Source organism: Magnolia sinica, chromosome 6, assembly GCF_029962835.1.
Source record: "Magnolia sinica isolate HGM2019 chromosome 6, MsV1, whole genome shotgun sequence".
NCBI classification, from domain to species: Eukaryota; Viridiplantae; Streptophyta; class Magnoliopsida; order Magnoliales; family Magnoliaceae; genus Magnolia; species Magnolia sinica.
In genome coordinates, this window is record NC_080578.1 from 25,703,477 (window position 1) to 25,725,824 (window position 22,348).

The window sequence follows — 22,348 nt, forward strand, 5'->3', positions numbered from 1 at the left end:
ATTTTATTACCTAAAGGTAGGCCAAAAGTTTATTATGATATTTATTACTGAATGAGATATTCAAAAATATTAAAATTTAGCCCACTTTTGGGCAATCAAATGGTGTCCAAAATAAGATAATTTTAAATACATTTAAAATTTCATCAAATTAACTTTCCAACGACCATAGGTTCACCCCATTAAACATGTAACAAGGGACTTATGATCATTTTCATGGGATTTACAATTCATAGTGAATATCGACGAACCATAGTAACTTTGGATCCGCTTCTAAGAAATCGAATGGTGTTTTAATGAGGTAATTCCAAATACATTTGAAGTTTTATCTAATTATATTTCTAACAATTATAAGATCACCAATATGTAACAAGAGTGTTATGACCATTTTTATGAGACCGACGATCCATAATGAGTATCGGCAAACCACAGTAACTTTGGGCTCAATTTTGGGCAATCAAATGAGGTTCAAATGAGGTTATTCTAATTTCATTTGAAAGTTCATCAAATTACCTTTTCAACGAGTATAAGATCAGCCAAATCAGATATATACTGAGGGAGTTATGTATATTTTCATAATACCAGAAATCTTTAAAAAGAAAACACTCAGAAGCTCGTCATAATTAAGGGAATGACGCCAGATGCACATCGGAAGTTCGCCAGAGTGAGTCCGACGGAGGTGGCAACAGTCCTAATGGGAAAAATGAACCCCTCTCATGAAAAAAATGAAAAAGAAAAAGAAAGAAAAAAACTAAACGATCTTCTCATGCAAGGGACCCACCTATTGAACTCATTCCACATCTTGTGTGGGGCTCATTAAATCATTTTGCAGCAAATCCAAGTCGTCTACATGAAATGGTTTTAATTTCATACTATCTGCATAAGTTTGAGGGTAAAACTGATCACAGATGGAACATATTAGAAGAAACAATTTGAAATTAATTTATAGTATTAATGCAGTTTAAGCCATAGATAACTCCAATTTTATTTTATTTTTTTAAAATTGATCCTAATGTAGATTCACGACTATTTAATTAAAGTAAATCAATTAAATCAACTAAAAGGTAACCCAAGTTATTAATTGAGGCCACACCATTCTCAAAAGTCCTCTCAACCTTCAGGAAAAGCTACCACCGTAGGAGAATATTACTAATAAAGGGATACTTTCATAAGAAAAAAGTGAAAAAATGGAGGGCTGAAAGAGATTTGGCTTAAAAATATCACGCAAGCACTTATATTAAATTATAATTTACATATATTTTTATTAATAATCCATTAGAAAGTAAATTAGGTGGCCATGGGGCTCATTTTGATATATATATATATATATATGTATTATGTGTCCAAGCCATCTATCTGTTTGTCGGATCATTTTAAAGCATTGATCCAAAAATGAAACATATCTGATTATCAGTGGACCATATCAAAAGAAAAAGTGGTGATTGACCGTCCTACTGTTAAAAACTTCCCAGGGCATACCTTAAAATTTTCAGTGTTTATTTACCATCCAATCTATCGATAATGTCACATAAGCGTGGACGAAGGAAAAAAAAAAATCAGCTTCATCCAAAACTTTTGCGGCCCATTAATGGTCAATCACCACTATTTCTTATGGTATGGTCTACCTGAGAATTGGATCTATGTCATTTTTGGTTTAATGCCCTAAAATGATATAGAAGAACGGATGGACGGCGTGGATACATAATTCATACATCAAGTTGTGCCCCACGGTAAGCGTCTCTAGCGTGAGGCTAGGGTCTCACCTAACCTGCTCTCGGTCAATTCGAGACTATCCCACCGAAGTCATGAATCATGATGGTAATTCCGACGAGAAGGTAGGGGTGAAAAGGTAATTGCGCAACCGGTGTCCGAAAATCTCAGCAGAGTTGCAACTATTTAAGATGTATGAAGAAAACGAGGGAGACGAACTTCGTCTTCTTCCCCTTCTTAGTTCCCATCTTCGGATCTGAAATCCGATTCCAATCCGATTCTGGAATCTGGTGTTTGCGTGTGAGATCCGGGACGGAGATGGCTTCGAATTCGAAAACCTATGTGTTTGAAGAGGTTAATAAGCATGCCGTAACGAACGATTGCTGGCTTATTATTCATGGAAAGGTCAGGTTTTTCCCTTTTATTACATCTCCTGCCACTTGATTACTCTCACCTTCTTCTTCTTCTTCTTCTTCTCCTTTTTAAATGGATTTTCTGTTCCTTGTGGGTTTTTGGTTTTTGTTTTGTGACTGTTTCGCTGTTCAGGAATTGGAATTGGGTTTTTGAGGTCTGGTGTGTGTGTGTGTGTGTGTGTGTGAGAGAGAGAGAGAGAGAGAGAGAGAGAGAGAGAGAGAGAGAGAGAGAGAGAGAGAGAGAGAGAGAGAGAGAAGCTTGGTGAGGATCTTGTGGGCCCCTGCAAAAACGAGGGATTTTGATTTTCGGGGGAGGGAGAAGATAAGGAAAGGGACCGTGCTCAACGAGTCGATTTTGGGCTGGTCCCAGGAAAGATGATGAAAGGCCCATATGTTTATTGGGCCAGAACTTCAGTCTCAAGACCCTAAATGACCCTGGAAGATCCATCCACATGAAGAAGATGAACATCTCAAATCAAAATTGGTAGAGGAAAATCAACAAGAGAGAATATAAAGAGGAAACACACATACACAGAGAGAGAGAGAGAGAGAGAGAGAGAGAGAGAGAGAGAGAGAGAGAGAGAGAGAGAGAGAGAGAGAGAGAGAGAGAGAGAGCTCAAGTTTGCAATTTTTGGTATTTCTACTCTTATTAGTAGAATTTCCAAGGATCGTGAAGCAATTCCATCTGGTAAGTAAGAATTTCAGAGCTGTTTCTTTAAATACGACTCAGAAAACCTTATTTATTTATTTATTTAAAATTTGGATATTCTAATACGAATAGAAATTCCCCAAGTTATTTCCTCTCTCCTGCTGAAATGGCCACGAGCTAAAGTCCCCTGAATTAGCAAATTCAAGTGTATTCTGTACAAAAGATGAATTAGCAAAGGCTTCTTTGGGTGTATATGCAATCCATAAGTCGGCCTACCGATGGGTCCATTTGCAATTCAACTAAAGACCCTTTGAATTTTCAGAGATTCTAATAAGAAAAAATAAAAAAATAAAAAAAATCTAAGGGCCTGTTTGGATTGGTGGAAAGTGTGGGAAAAGCCATATTTTGGTTCGGAAAGCTTGTTTCCTGGAAAGCATGGGAAAGGAAATACTATTTCCCATGTTTGTTTATCAACAACATTTTCTTAAGAAATTTGGATTTGTTTCTAAGTAAGTTGGCAAAGTTATGTTTGCTGGACTATTATATCCACTTTGTCCATCTGGTGCCGCTACTAATGTTCATTGTACAACCCAAAATTCAGCTCGATCTAAAACTCAGCTAGGCCACACCATCTTAAACAATTTAAATAACACATAAAACCACCAAGTTAATGTGGTGAGGGCCTCCTAAGTTTTGGATGGGGCTGACTTTTGAAATCTCTGTTCATCATGATGAGGGGCACTGTTTTAATGGATTGGACGGAATATGGACACTATGGTGGTCCCCCACAAACCTATGAAAGGCATTTTCTCTCCATTGTTGTCAGTAGTGTGGCCCACTTAAGTTGTGGATCAGGTTCATTTTCAACCCCAGTGTGTAACATTAAGGGGACACCTAATAGGCAAAGTGGATTTTCCATACAAAACATGGTGGGCTCATGCGTAGTTAGCGAAAGTTACCACACCCCTAACTACACGTGCCAATGGGCTCATGTACAGAAGAGGGATTAATTTGATACTCTTGCAATGTATGACTCTTGATGCACAAGCACGTAGAAATAGAATAAGTGGCATATGATAACACAAATTAAACCAACAAATTCGTAGGACCCACCATTGCTAAGTTACACTTCAGAAACTAAATTGGCTGAACAATCCTAACCTTTGATCCGTGGACACTTGTTTGTTGAACTAAGACCATTGGACACTTTTTATTTAATGTTTCATCTAAACTGGTACACATAGATTTAGACAGTTTAATTTGGTTTTCTTGTATGTGATATATACAAGTTTTAACTACTTATGTTCCATCCATCATACTCTGCTCTAGTATGATGTAGGACATGGCACATATATATTCCTATCATGGCTGGACCAAAAGAAGGTCAGACGGAAGTGGAAGTAATCCATCAGATCCGAGTCCAGTCGTCCGTAGGGCATGACGTGATTGGGCCCCAAGCGCATCCGGTTTGAAGAAATTCAATTTGGATAGGGAGAAATTGTTGTTTGAAGTGTGAACTGTAAATCGACCATAACTTTTGATCTGGGTATTATTACGGGATGTGCGACCTATTAATCTTTATTGTAACGGGCCATACGAGATCAACCGATCCACATAGTGGGTCACATCTGTTGTTTTGTAAGAAAACATACACTTCCATTTCAAAAACGAAATTTTAGGGAAAATTTACTAGTTTTAGTAATTTTGATTTTGTCGTATTTTCTTATTTTTAGAGTTTTAGATATCCATCTTTTTTAGAAATTACTTGTAATCATGCTAGGACTTCTCCAGTAAGGTTTATTTGGACTTCTGATTTTTATCAAATTAGGCTTTAGGTGAGTTATATTATTTTTCGGTAATTGTCAGTTAGGGTTAGAATTTTGCTATTTTTGGTGATTATGAATTAGGGTTTTATTTATTTTTCTTTATTAGTAGTGTAATTATGAAATCATACACATTAGGCATTATTCAATAAAATTATTTGAGTTTTCTAATATTATTTCTTATGAATACAAGAACTACCTTTTGGATTTTCAAGGCTTTTTAATCACTTGAGAAAGACGGTGATCTTTCTCATTATCTCTTTAAGCTCTTTCCCGTGTCCATTGTTCGTAGTATCTCCAATATTATCTGTATCTCTAGCTTGGCGATACCGATAACATTAGTAGTGATATCGATAGCATTGGTAGTATCAGAAATTCTAGGCATTGACGATGTATCACCAATATTTTCGACAGTGTAAATTACTGGTGTCGCTTGTATTGCTAATGTATTGATATCGCCAATATTTTTGAATATGTAAATTCCAGGTATCACTTGTATCGCCAATATTTTTGACTATATATATTCCAGGTATCGCTTGTATCACCGGTGTATTGGCGATATTTCAAAAATATCACCAAAAATATGTTTATTCAATTTTTATTTTTTATTTTTTATGGGCGCACAGTTGTATGCAATGTTCAATTTGTTGACAATAATATCAATAATATCGCGATATAATCATTATCACAACATGTGCGATCTCAAGACCACAATCTTTCATTTTCTTTCCAATTGTTGACGATTTCTCGGTGAAATATCGTGTGTTGTCAATATTTTGAAATATAAATGGATGTTTGGATGGAAGGTTTGATGGTTGGATGGATAGATGGGATGGTTGGACCGATTTCTAAAGGTAGCACATGCCTTTAGCCGTAGGCCCCCTATTAAAAGGAAACTTATTACGTATGCATTCTTTTTACATTTTTTTTTTTAAATTCTTAAATATTTAAATATGTGTATTTTAGCATCTCTTGAAGTTTCACTGAAAAATTCCACCGTTTTCCTCATGCATCCCTAATGTTTTCTTGCATTTCCGGTTGTCGACGATATTATCATCAATATTGATATTGTTTTCATATCCTCGTTTCGTGAAACCTGTAACGATACCGTACAAACAATGCTTGCGTCATAGTACAAGCATTTCTTCTTCTGACAAATAGGTACATGCCTATTGAACCTTTATTCAATGTGTTCGTGAGAAAATAAATGGGCAGTTTCGAAGGAAAATTTCCCATGTGGGAAATGTGATTTCCGACTCCTTCCTATAGCATGGGCATTCACAAACAATGGAAAATGGGTTTCTCGAGAAACTCCTTTTCTTTTCCCACTATTTCATTGAATTGAAACTGCCCCTAAGGGCTTGGGTATTCACAAACATTTGGATGCTTATAAATCCCCCTCCGCTTACAGTCAGCGAATTGCGACATCTCTCCTTCCTAACCTCGATGGCCACATCCTATTTCGTTCCTTGCTTCCATCTGGTGACCAAAGACTCCTCGCTTCTTCCCTTTCTCTGGCTACCAACGACCCCTTTGTCTTCCAATGGAGATGAGTGACCCCTCCCTGCTTTACCTCTCTTCTTCTCCGTCTCTAGAGACCCACAACCATTGTCTTTCATTTGCGCAGGGGTTATATGTAGGGAGAAGATTTTTCACATATACGACGTGGTAAGCTTAAAGGGCTTGGGTGCATGTAAAAAGTGTTGTATACGATTGTAGTTGCAGCCTGCATCAGAATCCTCTATCACACGTGTAAAACACCCAAGAAGAAAAAGTTAACTCCCAATGGTAATGCGAATAGGGGTGTACACGAACCGAGCTAGCTCGATTAGCTCGCTCGACTCAACTCGAAAAAGCTCGATTCGACTTGGTTCGAAGCTGAGTTTGAGCTGAGTCGAGCTGATTTTTTGAGCTCGAAAATGAGTTCAAGCCGAGATCAAGCAGGCCCTAGCTCGACTCGACTTGGATCGAATCCAGCTCGAATCGAACTCAGATCGAACTAGTTCGGTGACTCGGTTACTTTGCCATTGATGTTGCTCACCAAGTGTTTGATAAAATGACTCAACAAAGTGTTTGATAAAATGACTCAACGAAGTGTGGTTGGTCGCAAGGAAGGTATAGAATCGTTTTTCATATGCCCCATTTCTTAAAACATTGTTGTTGGAATTTCTTCTTTGATGTCTTCTCTCAGATCACATCATCACATTAGCAGTGGGATGTGGGGCCAAGACGGACCAGATCTCTCTCTCTATTCAGGTGATGAGCAGTGATATGACAATGGAGCAAGGTCAGATCCTTCTGTTTAGGCCAACATTCTAATCCCGTGAGACACATCTACACACATAAAAGGGATGGTCGAAAGAGATTGACAATGGTCCACGGTATGACTTAGTGTAGTGTTGGACTCAATTTACAATTGGGATAGGAGCGTTCACCATTAAAAGCCATTCAGATTGCACGTTGGCCATCATGTTTTTCATATGCCCCATTGCTGTTGTGTTACATACATTGTGATTTTGAAGTTGCAGTCAAGGTGTTTGTGAAAATGCCTCAACGGCGAACTCGGCTCGAACTTGGCCCGAGCTGGCCCAAGTTGCTGACCAAATCGAGCCAAGCTGGCTAGTCAGGCTCGAAGACCGAGCCGAGCCAAGCCGAGTTCGAGTTGAGGTCAGCTAGTGACCGAGCCGAGTTGAGCTGAGGCCAACTCGACTCGGTTCGACTCGATGTACACCCCTAAATGTGATGCAAAGATCGGCCACCTTTGGGACACAATAGATAAATATACTAAAAATGAATTGGAATTGGAGGGAAAGGTGTGGGAGGAGTTGTAAAATCTCTCTACCATCAATGACGATATGATGTAGAAGGCTTCCAACTAGCTTGCATCCAAATTTGGTTAGGCTTTTCTTAAAATTCAGCCCGAGCTTAAATGTAGCTGGAGAAGAACATTCCATTATAATTTATTTTTTTAAAATGCACTTTTTGAAGTTGTTTTGAATGATAACTATTGAATATTATGAATGTTCAAAAAAAATATTGAATATTATGTTTAAACCTTTTAATTGCTATTAATTTGATTGTGGTTTATGGTTAACAATTTATATTTAGTAGTTTCTCCTTATAAAGGGCATTTGAATTAGTGGGTTCACTTTTGTGGCCGACCTAATGCTTGTTTTAAGCTAAGGATTGGCCCCGGGCTTTATTGAGATGGAGTCAACCCAATGATCCATCTTAAATGAAGTCTCATATGTCCTTTTGAAGATTTTATAGGGATTTATTGCTCTAAGCTCTGTCTACTGTGAATACCTCATTACAAGTTGTAAACAGTTAACTAGTTATCCAAACATAGACAAGTGTTTACATGTAAATACTTTACAACTTAAAGCTAAATAGGACTGACTGTTTTAAGTATAAAGTCTTTACAACTTAAAACTTTACAGGCATCCAAACGACCCCTAAGTTATTTCCTCTTTCATACTGAAATGGCTGCAAGCTAAAGTCGCCCTGAAGTAGCCAAGTCTAGCATTTTCTGTACAAAATTGAATAAGCAAAAGCCTGTTTGGATATCATTGCAATTTGTAAATGGGCCCACTAAGGGGTCCATTTTCAGTTCACTTGAAGTATTATGTCAACTTCATTGTGGCATGCATGCACTCTTACTCTAAGTGCACTTTGCGCACACAATATGGCCTTCAAAACAGTCAGGGAACTCCCTAGCTAGTGGTTCCTCTGATGTTGGTCCCTTCCTCGTTGTAATGTGAAGATTCAAGAGAAGATGTATTGGATACCCATTCCGTAGAGGTAGACTGTTGAAGCAATATTTTTCCAAGTGTATTTACTTTCTATCAGCGATTTTTTTGAAGAACAATCTAAATATGATCAAACACTTGTTCCTTGCCATTTGTATTCTGGTTCACTTTTCCTCTTCCAACTTTTTATGTATGATGGCTCTACATCTCATATTTGAGCAAAATCACCATCCAACCGTAAATTTGGGGATGCTGCATTTGATATTTCTATGTTTTGTGCTAGTTATCAAGGATGAAACTGTAAGGCATGTTTGGATATCACCAATTTGATGGAAATCAAACAGTTTGAGATGTTTAGATAGCAAAGGAAAGGGAGGATTCCGCAAAGCAATTATTGCTTTTTTCCATAGTGTGAATTCTCTAGTGGAAGAAAGATAACCATTGTTATATAAATACGAGAGTCACTTGCAATCCAAACAACTCCTCAAAATGGAATCAATGTTTTAATAGTGACCTTGGAAATAATCATGGTGTAATCATTACTTTTCCTTTTCTTTTCCTTTGGAAGAGCTTTGCTAAGCCAACACACAAGAACAAGTCAGCTGATGCACACACCACCAAATATGCTAGCATGGAAGACAGGTGCAATATCCGAGCCATCCATCCGAAAGGTATCACTATGTAGATTCCCTATCCCAAGACCCAGGTCATTACAGTAGCAGGTGGGCCACAATTAACTAAACAAATGTATGGTCTTGAAAAAATCAGATGAGGTTTCCTAACCCATTAACTTATTTCTAATAGCATAGCAAACCTAATAAATGGATAACATTTATCTTTGGGCAGTAACATCCACACAGTGAGGTCCACCTAATGGATGGCTTTGATAGTTCACCTATCTGCGAGGCTAGCTTGTATGGTGGCGTGTGCAATAGCTTACTTGTACATGTGTGGGCTTTGCAAATCTCTCCGTTGGAATACATGTATTCAAACATGGCCTAAGTGGAAACGCTTTTCTAGAACTAATATTTAACTATCATCAGAACATGTATTACGACTGAATGAATTTATTGCAAATATTTTCCTGAGATGATATGATACCGTCTGCTATTATCAACCCTGGTATGATATTGAATTATCCATAGAACTAATCTGGTAAGGAATGCATCAGTGATACAAATGATAATTTTCAATACATATCCATATTGTGGTATAGATGTTTGAACTTTTTTGCAAGATGAATTTATTGCTATACATTCATGATGCAATACGATACATTCCGATTTTAGATCAAGCACAACCTATTTTTCCACATGTGCCCAGTTGCCACATCAGGTAATTAATTATCTTTCGCAGTGCGCCTGCCTCTTCGTTCTTAAAATGTATGGACATTTCACAGCTCATCTCCTAGCCTACATATGGTCAACTTGTTTGAGTTCCGTCATCAGTAAATTTCAAATGATGAAGCAGTTTGGTGTTGGTAAATGAATACTTGGGATGGACTAAAGTCTTCAGTGCAACAGGTGTTCTTATCATGATGGATTTCTCAGATGAGAAGGTTGACTACAAGTTATTGGACACCCAGCAGATACTTCCAACCTATTAAATGCATGTGACATCCAACCATCCAATGGTCGGTCCTGCCAGGAGGATCACCTTGTGCAAAAATCATCCATATCCACTCATCAAGTGGGCCACACTTGTATTTTGTAATTTACCAATGGCTAGATATTGTTTTCTATGGTGTGGCCCCACCAGATAAGCAGATGGGGCTGATTTTTTGCACTAGGTGATCCTCATCACAGGGCCAACCTATTGGAAGGGTTGGATTATGTGCACATGCTATGTTAGAAGCTATTTGCTGGGTGGACTGTAACATGTAGTCCAAACAGTTGGACTTGAGACATTTGCTTATGGAAATTTGGTTTCTTATGTCGTTGATTAGAATATTACACTGTTTATGTGGACCATTGATTAATCATACTTCTCAAATTACTACTATGTCAGGTTTATGATGTAACACCATTTATGGAGGATCATCCTGGAGGCTCTGAGGTGTTGCTGGCTGCAACTGGTAAGAATTTGATCGTAGCTTTCTCCTCACCACTTTTGACTAACATTCTTCTTGATATCATTTTGCTTTACTATGGATGGGTTCTTTTCACTTGCCTCTTACTTTTATCTTGAAAGGAAATGATGTTAGGCACGTTGATCTGGAATTGGTTACTGACCGTTTTAGTTGCGGTTTGGAAAGTTTTACTATGTTCAATCAACCATTTGCTCAGCCCAACAAAAATGTGCTTTGTACTGCACCTTTTGGTGGTCCTAGTTGTTCCTATTGTGGGCCCTGATGGATGGGAGTCACCCACTTGGATGATCCTAAAGATTTGATTTAGGACCTTGATTAAATGTTGGCCATTGGTTACAAATTGCAGTTGTCCATTTTTCATTGCATGGTTGTAATCCGATATGACCAATTTGATGATGGGGCCCATGCGATCAATGGCTTCTGTTTCGAAAGGAGATTCCCAACCCAGTGGTACTGGATTGAACTATAATGGTCGAGCATCATATGATACCTGAGGGAGTCAGCTCATGCCATGACATACAAACGACATCCAATAAGCCCCATCTGATATTTTGCAGGAAAAGATGCAACGACTGATTACGATGACATTGGCCACAGCAAAGAAGCACAAGAAATGTTGGATCAATACTATATAGGCAAGATTGATGCTTCCACCGTTCCACAGAAACGTCAGTTTATCCCTTCCCAGGTGACTGGCTACACTAGTCTCGAAAAGGGCGGTTTCTCGGTAAAGATTTTACAGATCCTTCTACCCCTCATTATTTTGGGCCTGGCCTTTGCTGTTCGGAGCTGGACCAAAAAAGACTAATCCGAACGATTGAAACGGACTAATCCGAAATGATCAGCCATGTCCGTTGTTCCTTTCCCATTTTAAGGAGTCTGTGGGAGCGCTCGACAGTAGTTGGTTTGGTAGTGTGGAATAAGTTTGTGTTCGGACATTTTCTTACGTTCTGTTGGCATACATCGGTTTTGTATTCTGAGTATAATTTCAGTACGTTGTGTTGTGGTTTGAAGACCGTCATGTTTTTTTTGTTTTCTTGTTACAAGGCAGATGTGTGTAATCGCTGGATGCATAAAATCACTTCCATGTTTGGAGGAAATTCAAGTCGGTGGTTTTTGCTTATTGCATTGAGATTCTTTTGTGGTTGGAGGTTTGTGGCAGTAAGCCGGGCATGTGAAGGTAGTACTATATTTGCATTGAGGGGTGGTTGGCTGAAATGGCTGTTGTGTTCAGTTTGGCTCTTTGCCGCATTGAGCTCACTTCCCAGTTCAAGCCCAAGCCAATTCGTTGGTCTTTCCTGACCAGAATGGGGTTTCTGTCCTTCCAAACAAAACCCAATTTCAATCTAACGGTCAGTGCCATTTTTATTAGGGCTGGGCAAGGGACGACTTGACTCGCCTTACTCGACTTGTCCGACTTGTTCAGACTCAACTCGACTCGAACCGAATGGGTGAGTCGGTCCGAACTGAGTAGGCTTCACCCGATCCAAACTCAAACAGAGTTGAGTCTGAGTTACTCAGTAACTTGACCTGACTCAACCCGAAACTCGATCTGGTGAGACTCGACTCGATCCGAAATCCGACTCAACTCGGATTTGGGTATAGGGACTAAAATAAAAAATAAAAAAAATCCTAATTTCTAAGTATCTCTAACCCTACCCGATCCTGATCCCAAACTCTCTCCCTCCCTCATCTTCCTCTTCCAAGCCCGGCAGCCACCCACTACCATCACTACCCTCTCTCTCTCTCTCTCTCTCTCTCTCTCTCTCTCTCTCTCTCCCCCTCTTCCAAACCTGGTGGCCACCTACAACCCTCTCTCTCTCTCTCTCTCTCTCTCTCTCTCTCTCTCTCTATCTATCTGACTCGTGCCAACTTGACCCAACTCAGTCAGACTCTGTCCGGATTAGTCCAGGCCAAACCCGGACTCGGATCGGGTCGAGCTCGGGTCAGGCCTATTTCAAAACCGGATCCCATCTCTAGTTTTTATATGGAATTTGGCTAGCTATACAATGAACAGAAACTACATGCCTAATGTAAATTATGCTAAACTGATAAGCAGGTGTTCATGAGTCATATGGTCTGAATTTCAGTCCTTGTCATCTCGACGGGGGTCCACCTGATGCAGGAATCTGATGTCTGCCAAACATGCCGGGTTGGTGCCTATGGCTTTGTGGAGTTGCTTGTCTGGGTGGGCCAGACTGAATTATTGATTTTGATCAGAATCGTAATAATGCATGCTGCTGTGTCAATGCATGGAATTACTTTTACAATCTGATGGTTGAAGATTGCCACCAACTAAATATATTATCGTTGAATCAAAAGGGTTATAACGGATCATTGAGAATAAAGGCTCACTAAGCCCCAGTGCCTGTAGGGTGGAGATCGCCATCATGATTTCTGAGGTACTGATATGCGGAACAGGGTTCAGGGTCTTGGTCTCTGCTCAGGTCATTGAAAATGTGGGCCAGCAGATGATTTTGAGTTCCTCCCAGCTGAGCTTCCATGGCTATTTTCTCGGGGGGCTCAGTGCGTTGCTTCGACGATCCTCTCTCAGTGACAGCAGGATGAGCGCGAGCTTGTGGTTGTGAAGGGATTTGAGGTGATCCTCACCGGTCATTTCCTTGGTGGGGTCCACCGGGTTGCAACATCATGTATGGTGGTGAAGGGATTTGAGGTGATCCTCACGGGTCATTTCCTTGGTGGGGCCCACCGGGTTGCAACATGTATGGGATTGCTATGTCAGCATCTTTGTGTCCACATCAACGACCTCAGCAACATCATGGTGTGATTTTCAAAAGCTAAATCAAAAGCCCAGTATAACGTTTGAAGTTGCTAGTGTTTGGAGATGTTACATTCGTTAGCCAAACAAGCAAAGCATTGGCTTGGGGATGCTGATTGCATGGTGGCCCTGCCACTAGAGAGTTCAGTGCTGACTCAATGTGGTGGAATTTGATTGAGTCATGTGCCGCTGTTAGAAATGGGGCCACACCAAGCATGTTTGAGAGACGAAGGTTTCCAGGTCTGTTGGTATAGAAAAGTTCTGTGGGCCCCCCACCATAATGTATGTCTTATATATATACACACCATCCATTCATTTTGTGAGAGCATTCTATGGCATGAACCCCAAAATGATGCGGTCCAAAACTCAATTGGACCACACCTTATAAAGCAGTGGGAATTGAAATGCCTACCATTGAAAACTTCTTGGGGGCCACATAAGTTTTGGGTTAAGCCTATATTTATGCTTTTCCTTCATCCAGGTCTTTGTGACCTTATGAATAGGTTGGATGGTAAATGAACACCATGGTAGGCCCTAGGAAGGTTTCAACGGTAGGCATTGTTGTCCCCACTACTTTCTGTGGTGTGGTCCACTTGAGCTTTGGATATGCCTCATTTTTTTGGGCTCATGTATTAAAATGATCTCTCAAAATGAATGTGCATTGTGGATATAACACACATCATGGTGAGGCCCACAGAACTTTGCCTCATCAACACACCACTGAGTTGGGCATGCTGCGTTGATTCGAAAGTTATCAGGTCACTGATAGCGGCTTGTGACCCAATTCAATCCCACCACATCGGGTCACCATACAGTGTGTCATTAATGAGTGGAACAGTGTCCGTGATTCCCTCCTCAATTACTGTTCCACACCAATCACCACTGTACATGGTGAGCCTATCCCAGTGACTGGACCATTTACACAGTGGACAGATAAAATGAATGGTAGCCATTAATATGAATGATCTTATTCTTGACTCAAAATCTTCCTAATCCTCCCACAACAGCAATCTAATCATCTCATCTTCTCATGTTTCCTCGTAATTGCCAGATGCTCCTCATCATGGTCTAGCTGGCAGAATGGCCCAATGCTGGGGCCCAGGCAATCGTAAGAGACTATACCAAGGACAGGACATGGAACTTTAGCTCTTATAATATATTAAAGATTTATAAATTGTATGTGGAGATCGATATGTAAAGAATTCTAAAGAATGGTAGAACTTTGGCTTTTCTAATAAGATTAAAAGGTTTATAAATTGCATGTGGAGTTGTGCAGAGAATAGTTAAAACTTGTAGTATAAAGACCTGTAAAAGACTCTTTTAAGTTTTATACTGGGTTCGTTGAAGTTAGACTTGCCTATAGAATCATCTAGAAGGTTTTTAGAGTGTTGAAGTTAGACTTGCTTTGAATCATTTTGAAGGTTTCTAGAGTATTTTTGGCTGTTCGATAATCGCCACCTATCTTCATCATAACCATTCATTTAAATTAGCTAGTGGTCTTATATAAAGAGGGTTCCTCATTAGTAGTTAACCTCAGCAATTGTATATTCTTGTGTTTGAGTTTGCCAATGCAATACAAACTCTCTTGCTTTCAAGTTTCTTTCATGTGCCTTCTTCTCTTCTGACTAGTTAAGTTACACCTTAGGGCTTATTTGGTTTGATGTAATTACATGTATATGTATTTTCATGTAAATGCATACATCAAACAACACCACATGCGTTTGAAAGTGAAGAGTAGTTCATTTTATGATAATTCAAAGCCAAAGCTTGTTGAGCCCCACTAATATATATATATATATGTGTGTGTGTGTGTGTGTGTGTGTGTGTGTGTTATATCCACTCAATCCATTCATTAGTACAGGTCATTTTAGGGCATGGTCCCAAAAATAAAGCAAATTAAAAGATCAAGTGGACCACACTACATAAAATATTAGAGATTGAACGCTAACCATTTAAATGTTCTTCCCAAAAGTGTGGTCCACTTGAGCTTTGGATATGTCTCATTTTTGAAAGCATACCCTAGAAAGATCGGGACAAATGAATGGACGACGTGGATAAAACATATACGTCAATGTGGGACTTATAGAGCACATCTCATTTTCCATACCTAAAAGTTGCAGCTGTCAATGTCATACAACATCCCTTTCATCACAAATTCCTGAAGTATTGTAATTAATACTTAAATTGTGTAAAATACATTGCAATTTCCCTGAAATACATCAAACCAAACAGGCCCAGGTGAAAGGTTGACTCATCACTAAAGGGTTTTGAGTCGAGCTGGGTGCCACGCTTAGAGAAAAAGCCCTCATTCTATGACACCACGAATAGACTGTTAATAAAATAACTATAATAGGTGAACATTACAATGAGCACGACAGGGATGAATCCTACAGGAGATCACCATATCGGATTCATTAGCCAGGCGCTCAGATCGTATTGGTGGGCTCCTGCAAATGATGTGATCAAATTAATCTAATAATTATGGGATCTCGATGTTTAACAGTTCTGTCGAAGAGGAAGATAATGGGACCTTCACATTGATCACATGCAACAGTTTATAATTGAATTATGATGATAGTTTAAGTTTGTTAAATGAAATAATGTGAAGATTATGCGCCTAGCAGTTATGTAAAGAAGCTGGTGAAAATACTTGGTAAATTACTAAATGTGGGTTCAATCAAAGTAAAGCCCAAAGAGTCCACATGCAGATCAATCCATAGGGTGTGGTGATCCATATGTATGGTTCAGCATGGATACGGGTCGGGTCAACCCATATCACATTCTGATGGGTTGTTTTGGGCTAACACAGCCAATATCATTGATGGATGAAACCCAGACAGCCTCGGGCCATATGTACCAGTTTCAGAATGTAAAGAGATACTTCAAAAAGACCAGAGAATCCCAACTCTCAATCCACATCCTATAAATAGCCATTGGAAAAAAGAAAACTAGAGCACGGTCGACATTCAATCAAGAACCAGAACCACCCATCTTTGAGACAGTGGTCCACCGATGGTGGGACCCATTATGTCATCAGTTAGTATTGCTGTACCATGAGCTCCACTCATACCAAAGTGAAAGCCCAAGTTACTAAAAAACCATTGATACAGCAAAAGAGACTGTGGGAGATGATGCTAGTTATTCAAAACCAGACCTTTCCAAAGCTATAAACCCAAATAAAGAGGGCATTTTCCATTACTTACCCCTTTCTTTCTTTTCCTTTCTTGTACCACCATGAAGCATTGAAGGTGGCAAATTACAGTAGAATTATCACATCGTTAGTAGAACATGCTATGAGAATGCTCCTTCGTTGTGACCCCATAAATGAAGAAAAAAATACAACAAAAAAAGAAAGAAAAAAGAAGAAGAAGAAGATGGAGAGAAGGCTCAAATCCTATCGTATTTTGTCATGTAGGGTCACCACCAAGTCATGGGCATCATCCAGCAGCTTCCACACATCGAGCTGCCCCGCCATGTTGTTGCATTCCCTTATAATCTCATCCATACTGCTGTACTTCTCTATGATCAGCTTCTTCCTCTGCAGCACGCATGCAGCAATCGCATAGAGCAGCAGGTCATCCGTTGGTGGAGCCCTCTGCCTTATCCTTCCCCATGCGGACTTCCCTATCCCGGCCCTGATCGCCGCCTGGTCCGCCCACATCACCTCCCACAGGCACACCGTCTGCTCGAAGCTCAGCTCCCTCCTGAATAGGACCACCACCATCCGGTAAACGAAGAAACAGTCTTCTGCTTTGAGCTTCTCCAGGTGCTTGTAGAGGTGTGAGTCCTTGGATTTTATGATCTTGGACACTACGTTCAGCTGCCTCCTGATGCCCATCTCGTCAAGCCTAAAGTTGTGCCGGGCCTTCCTCATAAACCCAACAAAACACCAAAAGGCTTCATGGTCCTCCTCTATCACAGCAATTATGGGTGACAACAGGTCGCTCATCCCCTGGCAGTAACCAATCTCTGGGTCATAGAGCGCGTATGCTTCGAGGACAGCCACCAGGCGCGCCGCGTGGAATATCCCGGACGGCTCTAGGTGGTCATAGTCCTTCAGCCTGACGGCTTCAGCCGCCCTCCATGCTCTGGCCTCTGACACTGCAGCCTGGGCCGGTGAGTAAACAACCCATTCGGAACTGGCACGCACGGCGTCGAGCCGGATTATCCTCTGCCACGTGGCAAAATCCTCGGCGGCCTGAGCTCTGGAGGAGCTCTTTTCCTCCAAAGATTCAATCTTGGCAAGCTCACGATGGCTCTCTTTGGTCACGTTGAAAACTGGGCACATTTGCATGCTTCCAGATGCTTCAACCGAGGATTCGGAGTCTGAAGATTCTGTGTCCGCCCCAAGAGCACGCCGGTGGGTGACAATGCTCCTATCTTCTATTTCTTCATCATCTTCTATACATGACTTGGAGGGAGAGGCTTCCTCCTCATTCACTAGACGATGGGTGTCATCATCATCTGGGCTGTCTCCCTCAGTGGAGAGGGACTCCCTCGCACTAACCACATCTTCAGAGCTAGGAGAATCTACATCTAGATTAAAGCTATACCTCTCTTCAAAACTAATATCCCCTACTTCGTTCAACTTCTTACAACTATAATTACTGCGCTTTACGAGCTGCCGGCATTGTCTTCTCAGGCTCTCATATTCTTTTCTGCATTACAATCATGTGTAAACATAAGTTTTGGATCAAGGGATAGAGTGATAGAAGAGAATTTCAGACTTCACCTAATTGATAAGAGAAATAAAAACATACATACGTGTACAACCAACATTACACCACTCAATGAGGAATGATGCATGCAATATGCATGAATGTTGCCTTCTAGTAATGCTACTTAATGACGCACAACTGCAAATGACAAAACACAAACTCCACATGCATCATGTGTCTGGGATCCAGGCCGTTCATCAGCAGGCCCATGGTCAAAGTGTTCCCGGCTAAAAACAGGGCCAGTCCACTCACTACATGGGAAGCATGTGCATAATGAATGCAGATTATTGGTTGTCTTTTACAACCAACCATCTCTCTTTTGTGTGAAGAGATGACCCACTGAAGAGACAGGCCTATTTTTGGGCCAGTGGACATTCTAGCATAGTGACAAATCTCATTCCAATTTTTCAGCCTGGAAATTTCTTGAGAGATTTTCAAATTTTAAGGTTTTTCTCAGGGTATATTTGGGAAAATCTCACTGAAAAAAAATATTTATTGCAACTCAAAAATAAATCTAAAATTAAAATATGAATTGATATAACAAAATCCTTAGGTTATTACCATTTTTCGATTTAACATCTTGATTGATAATATCGCGATAAAAAAAAAAGCGATATGTAAAAATCATGCTGAGATTTTCATATTCTCGCGATAATATCGTTTAATAAGTGTATTCTTTGTGATATTATTGCGAGATTTTCAAAATCTTGGCAATATTTGTCACACTGCATTCAAGATGAGTTTCACACAGATGGTGAATTGGCACATGTGGAGCACTTATGCTTGGTCCTTGGAGAGGGCACCTGCAAGTAGGATGCCAAGATTTACATCCATTTTGGACAAAGATAGAGGGACATTGTGCAATTACCTGTTCTGTGTCCTAATTGAATTTCTTTCCGCCTTCGTACTATTTAAGTCATAGCTGCACAAACAAAGCAAACCTGTCAAACTAGTGAACAACCATCCTCTTAATACCAGCCAATAACGGAAATTATACATCACTAATGCACAACATTTTCACGACGGTACCAAGAGATAATTGCTGGACGTGCATGAATATGAAAATCAACATTCCATAACAAAGCTGAAAATCTTATATACCAAATTGTTTAGGCTTTGACTCGGAAGACTTCTTCAGAAGTATGATCACATGCAATCCAGATTTTATTAGTACCACAAGCTAAAACATAAGATAATTGTGTGTCTACCACAGTATGGTTTTTTTCATAACTTGCAAGTGCAAGAATGCATGAACTCGTGCATTTTAAATAATGTAATTCTGTTAGGGAACTGTTCTATTTGTTTTGACACTCAGCCGCATGACAACATTTTCCTTCTTTGAATTCTACTCTCATGAATGATATCCCTCCCATCTGCAATTCTACTCCTACAATCATGCTTTGATGACATCCTTACTCGCAATCAAAGCCTCTATAATCTTTTGATTAGACAAGACTATTTTATGTCTTATATTAGAACTATCCAACAAAATATAATAGTTAAAATTCTAGCCTTTTCTCTTTATCCCGAGCTGGTTTCTTAGAATAGAGCATCTGCATATACAATCTGATTGCAAAGGCATTAAACCATGGAGTGGTTCCATGTGAATCTCCAAAGCAAAAACTTTACCAACAGCATAATTAAAAATCTTACTCTTGACATACATTAAAAGCTATGGCAGATAATTCGAAATGATAGTAGAAAATTATAATCAACATAGCACCACCGGAAACCCAACTAATTGAAAGCAGACATGCAGCAAAAGTCTAAAGGCCGAAAAATCTTACACTCCAAGTAGGAAAGGCCAAACCTCCGCCCTGATTCTTGGGTCGACACCCTGCACCAAAAATAGCAAGAATGAGGAAAAAAACCTAACAATTATAGCCAATCAGGGAACAAGAGAAACCCGAAAAAACATAACATGATCAATGCAATGTTGGAGGTAGCAAGTGTGATAACTAAAAAGAAACTCACCCCGCTGCGAACTTTTTTTAGAACTTTCACTCCGCCATCTCGGAGTTTTCCATCTTGTGAAAATAGACTTTTCCACTGTTCCGGTGAAAGGGGATGCTTCCTTCTCTTGCGGGACCATGGTGATTTAAAATTATTCCTGCAAGTTATGGAGCAACATGAAGACAATTCTCATAAAGAGCAAGCAATAAAAATAAATAAATAAATTGAACAAGTCAGCCAATAGATGTAAAGTTCAACATTCAGAATATGTAAACATTGTGAAATTCTAAAAACAAATCATCATCCACCACCATCTAAGCCTTATCCCAATTAATTGGAGTCGGCTACATGAATCATGTTCCGCCATCCACTCCATCGATGGCACGCTAGCATGAGTTAGGAATGTCATATTGTTCGGATTCATATAAAATGCAAATATATATATATATATATATATATATATATATATTGTATAATAAATTAAGGCTGTGTTCGGTTCATGCCTATGTCACAAAATTGAACATTTATGTATTGTACTGGCAAGGAGCTATTTCACATCCACATGACAGACTTTTCATGATTTTTTTATTTTTATTTTTTGGAATTTCCACTATAAGTAGAAATCCCAAAATTTGCAAATTATTTTTCTCACAGCCTAGTATAGTCCAAAACACCCTATGCCACTCAGAACAAGTAATCAGAATGAAAATTTTAAAAACTTAAGTAAAAATCACTACCAATCTCACAATAGATCCATACAAAAAATGTCACCAAACTACCCCCACAAGGATTTCAAATTCCCAACCTCCAAAACACCACAAATAGAAGTTGCTTGACGGAACAAACAATAAGGATTTCCACCCTATGCATAGAAATCAATTCGGCAAAAATTTCCACGACCGTGAGATCATGAATAGATCCCGCTAAATGGAAATAGACCCTGGTTTCCATCAATTGGCCACAATATCATGCCATATTTCCCATTATCCTACGACTAATATCTATCACTTCAATCTCATTGATGTCCAATTTCTCAAGTTCCTAACATCCATTACCAAAGAAACATTGCACCCACTCAAATTATTGAAAACAATTTCCCATTCGAAAGCCAAAAAAAATAAATAAATTCCCACTCACAAGAAAATTACCAAAAAAAAAACCCATCTACCCAGCGAATCCAACCACACCCAAAAATCCATTAAATTCAAAAAAAGAAAAAGAAAAAAGACTCCCTAATTATTATTAATTCAGTAACCTTGTTCCCCAAACGAAAACCACATCTTACACAAAACCACACTCCAAAAATCCACCAAATCCACACCAACAATGAAAGAAACAACAACAATCACCATCAAATTCTCAAAAAAGAAAAAAAAGAAAAAGAAAGATAGAAATCTAGTACCAAGTAGGAGATCAGATCTGAAGGGAAAACCGGAAAAAATGCAACAAGACAGTAAATATCCAGAGCCAATACATATAAAAAAAAACTTCAAAAAATAAAAATAAAAAACACTCACCGATCTGAAATGGGTGACGACGAAGAAGACGATGACGAGACAACAACGTAGAGAACCGATCGTAAATGGATCCACGAAGATGACGATGTGTGAGTCCGCCTAAGGGCTCTCATTTAGAGTTATTTTCGTCTTTTCACTTCTTTCTTCTTCCTCTTTTATTAGGGTTTCATACATGACAGAAGACCAACGCCTGCCATTTCCATCATGGCCACTGCAACCCTCTCGCTCTGCTTCCAATTCCCAAATTACCCCTCGCCAACAACACTTTCCTCAGCAGCTACACCATTCCAACAACTTTAGACGAAGGGCATAGTAAGTAATTGTCTTACAACGGAAGAAGGAATATCTCCAACCGCTTCTTTCTCTCCTTTTCTTTTCTCTGCTCTCTCTCTCTCTCTCTCTCTCTGGAGTGTATTGGATTTGACCGAAGCCTCCAACAAGGTAAGAAGCAACTCCTCCTTTGGAGCTTTGCTAGCGGAATCGTCTTTATATATTTATACGACGTAGGAAACTAAAAACCCTCTCATTTTCCTTAATTTTACGAAATTGCCACTATTGAGATTTGTACACTCCATCCACGCGGAACCGAGTCGAAGACGGACATGGATTTGTTGGGAATTATTTGATACTCTGCCTGCGTATGATACTTGATAAGCAGGCTCACTTAGAAATATTACATATGGCCTATTTTAAATAAAAAATTAACCGACTAAAATGGAGAAAATATTGTTTTAATATTAAAATTCAAAAATCAGATTGGTTGAAGAATACTAACATCTGATTTGTTGACACTTGTTAGTTGAATTAAGACCAATGGATATTTTCATTTTTAACCGTCCAATAAATATCCAACAATCTGATAGTTAAATAATCGGATAAGTGTGAATTTTTGTTCAATGTGCATCTAGACTAGTACACATCATTTGGACGGTTTAATTTTAATTAATTGTA

At 39.4% G+C, this 22,348-nt stretch overlaps 2 protein-coding genes across 4 annotated transcripts; one reads left to right on the plus strand and one right to left on the minus strand.

Moving 5' to 3' along the window:
• The first annotated feature begins 1,886 nt into the window (after nt 1–1,886).
• On the plus strand, nt 1,887–11,553 carry LOC131248581 (cytochrome b5-like). The gene is made up of 3 exons (XM_058248925.1): nt 1,887–2,112; nt 10,349–10,415; nt 10,988–11,553. Exons 1-3 carry the CDS (start codon nt 1,903–1,905, stop codon nt 11,236–11,238), a joined length of 528 nt encoding a protein of 175 aa, XP_058104908.1. The 5' UTR covers nt 1,887–1,902; the 3' UTR covers nt 11,239–11,553.
• A 4,823-nt stretch (nt 11,554–16,376) lies between these two features.
• Nucleotides 16,377–21,859, minus strand: LOC131248582 (rab GTPase-activating protein 22-like). Of its 3 annotated transcripts, XM_058248926.1 has the most exons (5): nt 21,398–21,859; nt 19,902–20,037; nt 19,715–19,764; nt 18,796–18,849; nt 16,377–17,867 (listed from the first exon to the last, which is right to left on the minus strand). In XM_058248926.1, the coding sequence occupies exons 1-5, from the start codon at nt 21,508–21,510 to the stop codon at nt 16,604–16,606; spliced, it is 1,617 nt and encodes a 538-aa protein (XP_058104909.1). In that variant the 5' UTR covers nt 21,511–21,859; the 3' UTR covers nt 16,377–16,603. The 3 variants fall into 3 exon arrangements, with proteins under 3 accessions (XP_058104909.1, XP_058104910.1, XP_058104911.1); XM_058248927.1 differs by lacking the exon at nt 18,796–18,849; XM_058248928.1 differs by lacking the exons at nt 19,715–19,764; nt 19,902–20,037.
• Between the last annotated feature and the right edge of the window lie 489 nt (nt 21,860–22,348).

Bases quoted from the DNA above. Each gene is read 5' to 3' on its own strand.
- LOC131248582 (XM_058248926.1), bottom strand. From the start codon at position 21,510: ATGAGAGCCCTTAGGCGGACTCACACATCGTCATCTTCGTGGATCCAT. The intron at 20,038-21,397 runs GTGAGTGTTTTT...CATAACTTGCAG, and splicing joins TCGTCACCCATTTCAGATCG to GAATAATTTTAAATCACCAT. The intron at 17,868-18,795 runs GTAATTGCACAA...ATTGTAATGCAG, and splicing joins TCAATTAGGACACAGAACAG to AAAAGAATATGAGAGCCTGA.
- LOC131248581 (XM_058248925.1), top strand. From the start codon at position 1,903: ATGAAGAAAACGAGGGAGACGAACTTCGTCTTCTTCCCCTTCTTAGTT. The intron at 2,113-10,348 runs GTCAGGTTTTTC...CTACTATGTCAG, and splicing joins GGCTTATTATTCATGGAAAG to GTTTATGATGTAACACCATT. The intron at 10,416-10,987 runs GTAAGAATTTGA...GATATTTTGCAG, and splicing joins GGTGTTGCTGGCTGCAACTG to GAAAAGATGCAACGACTGAT.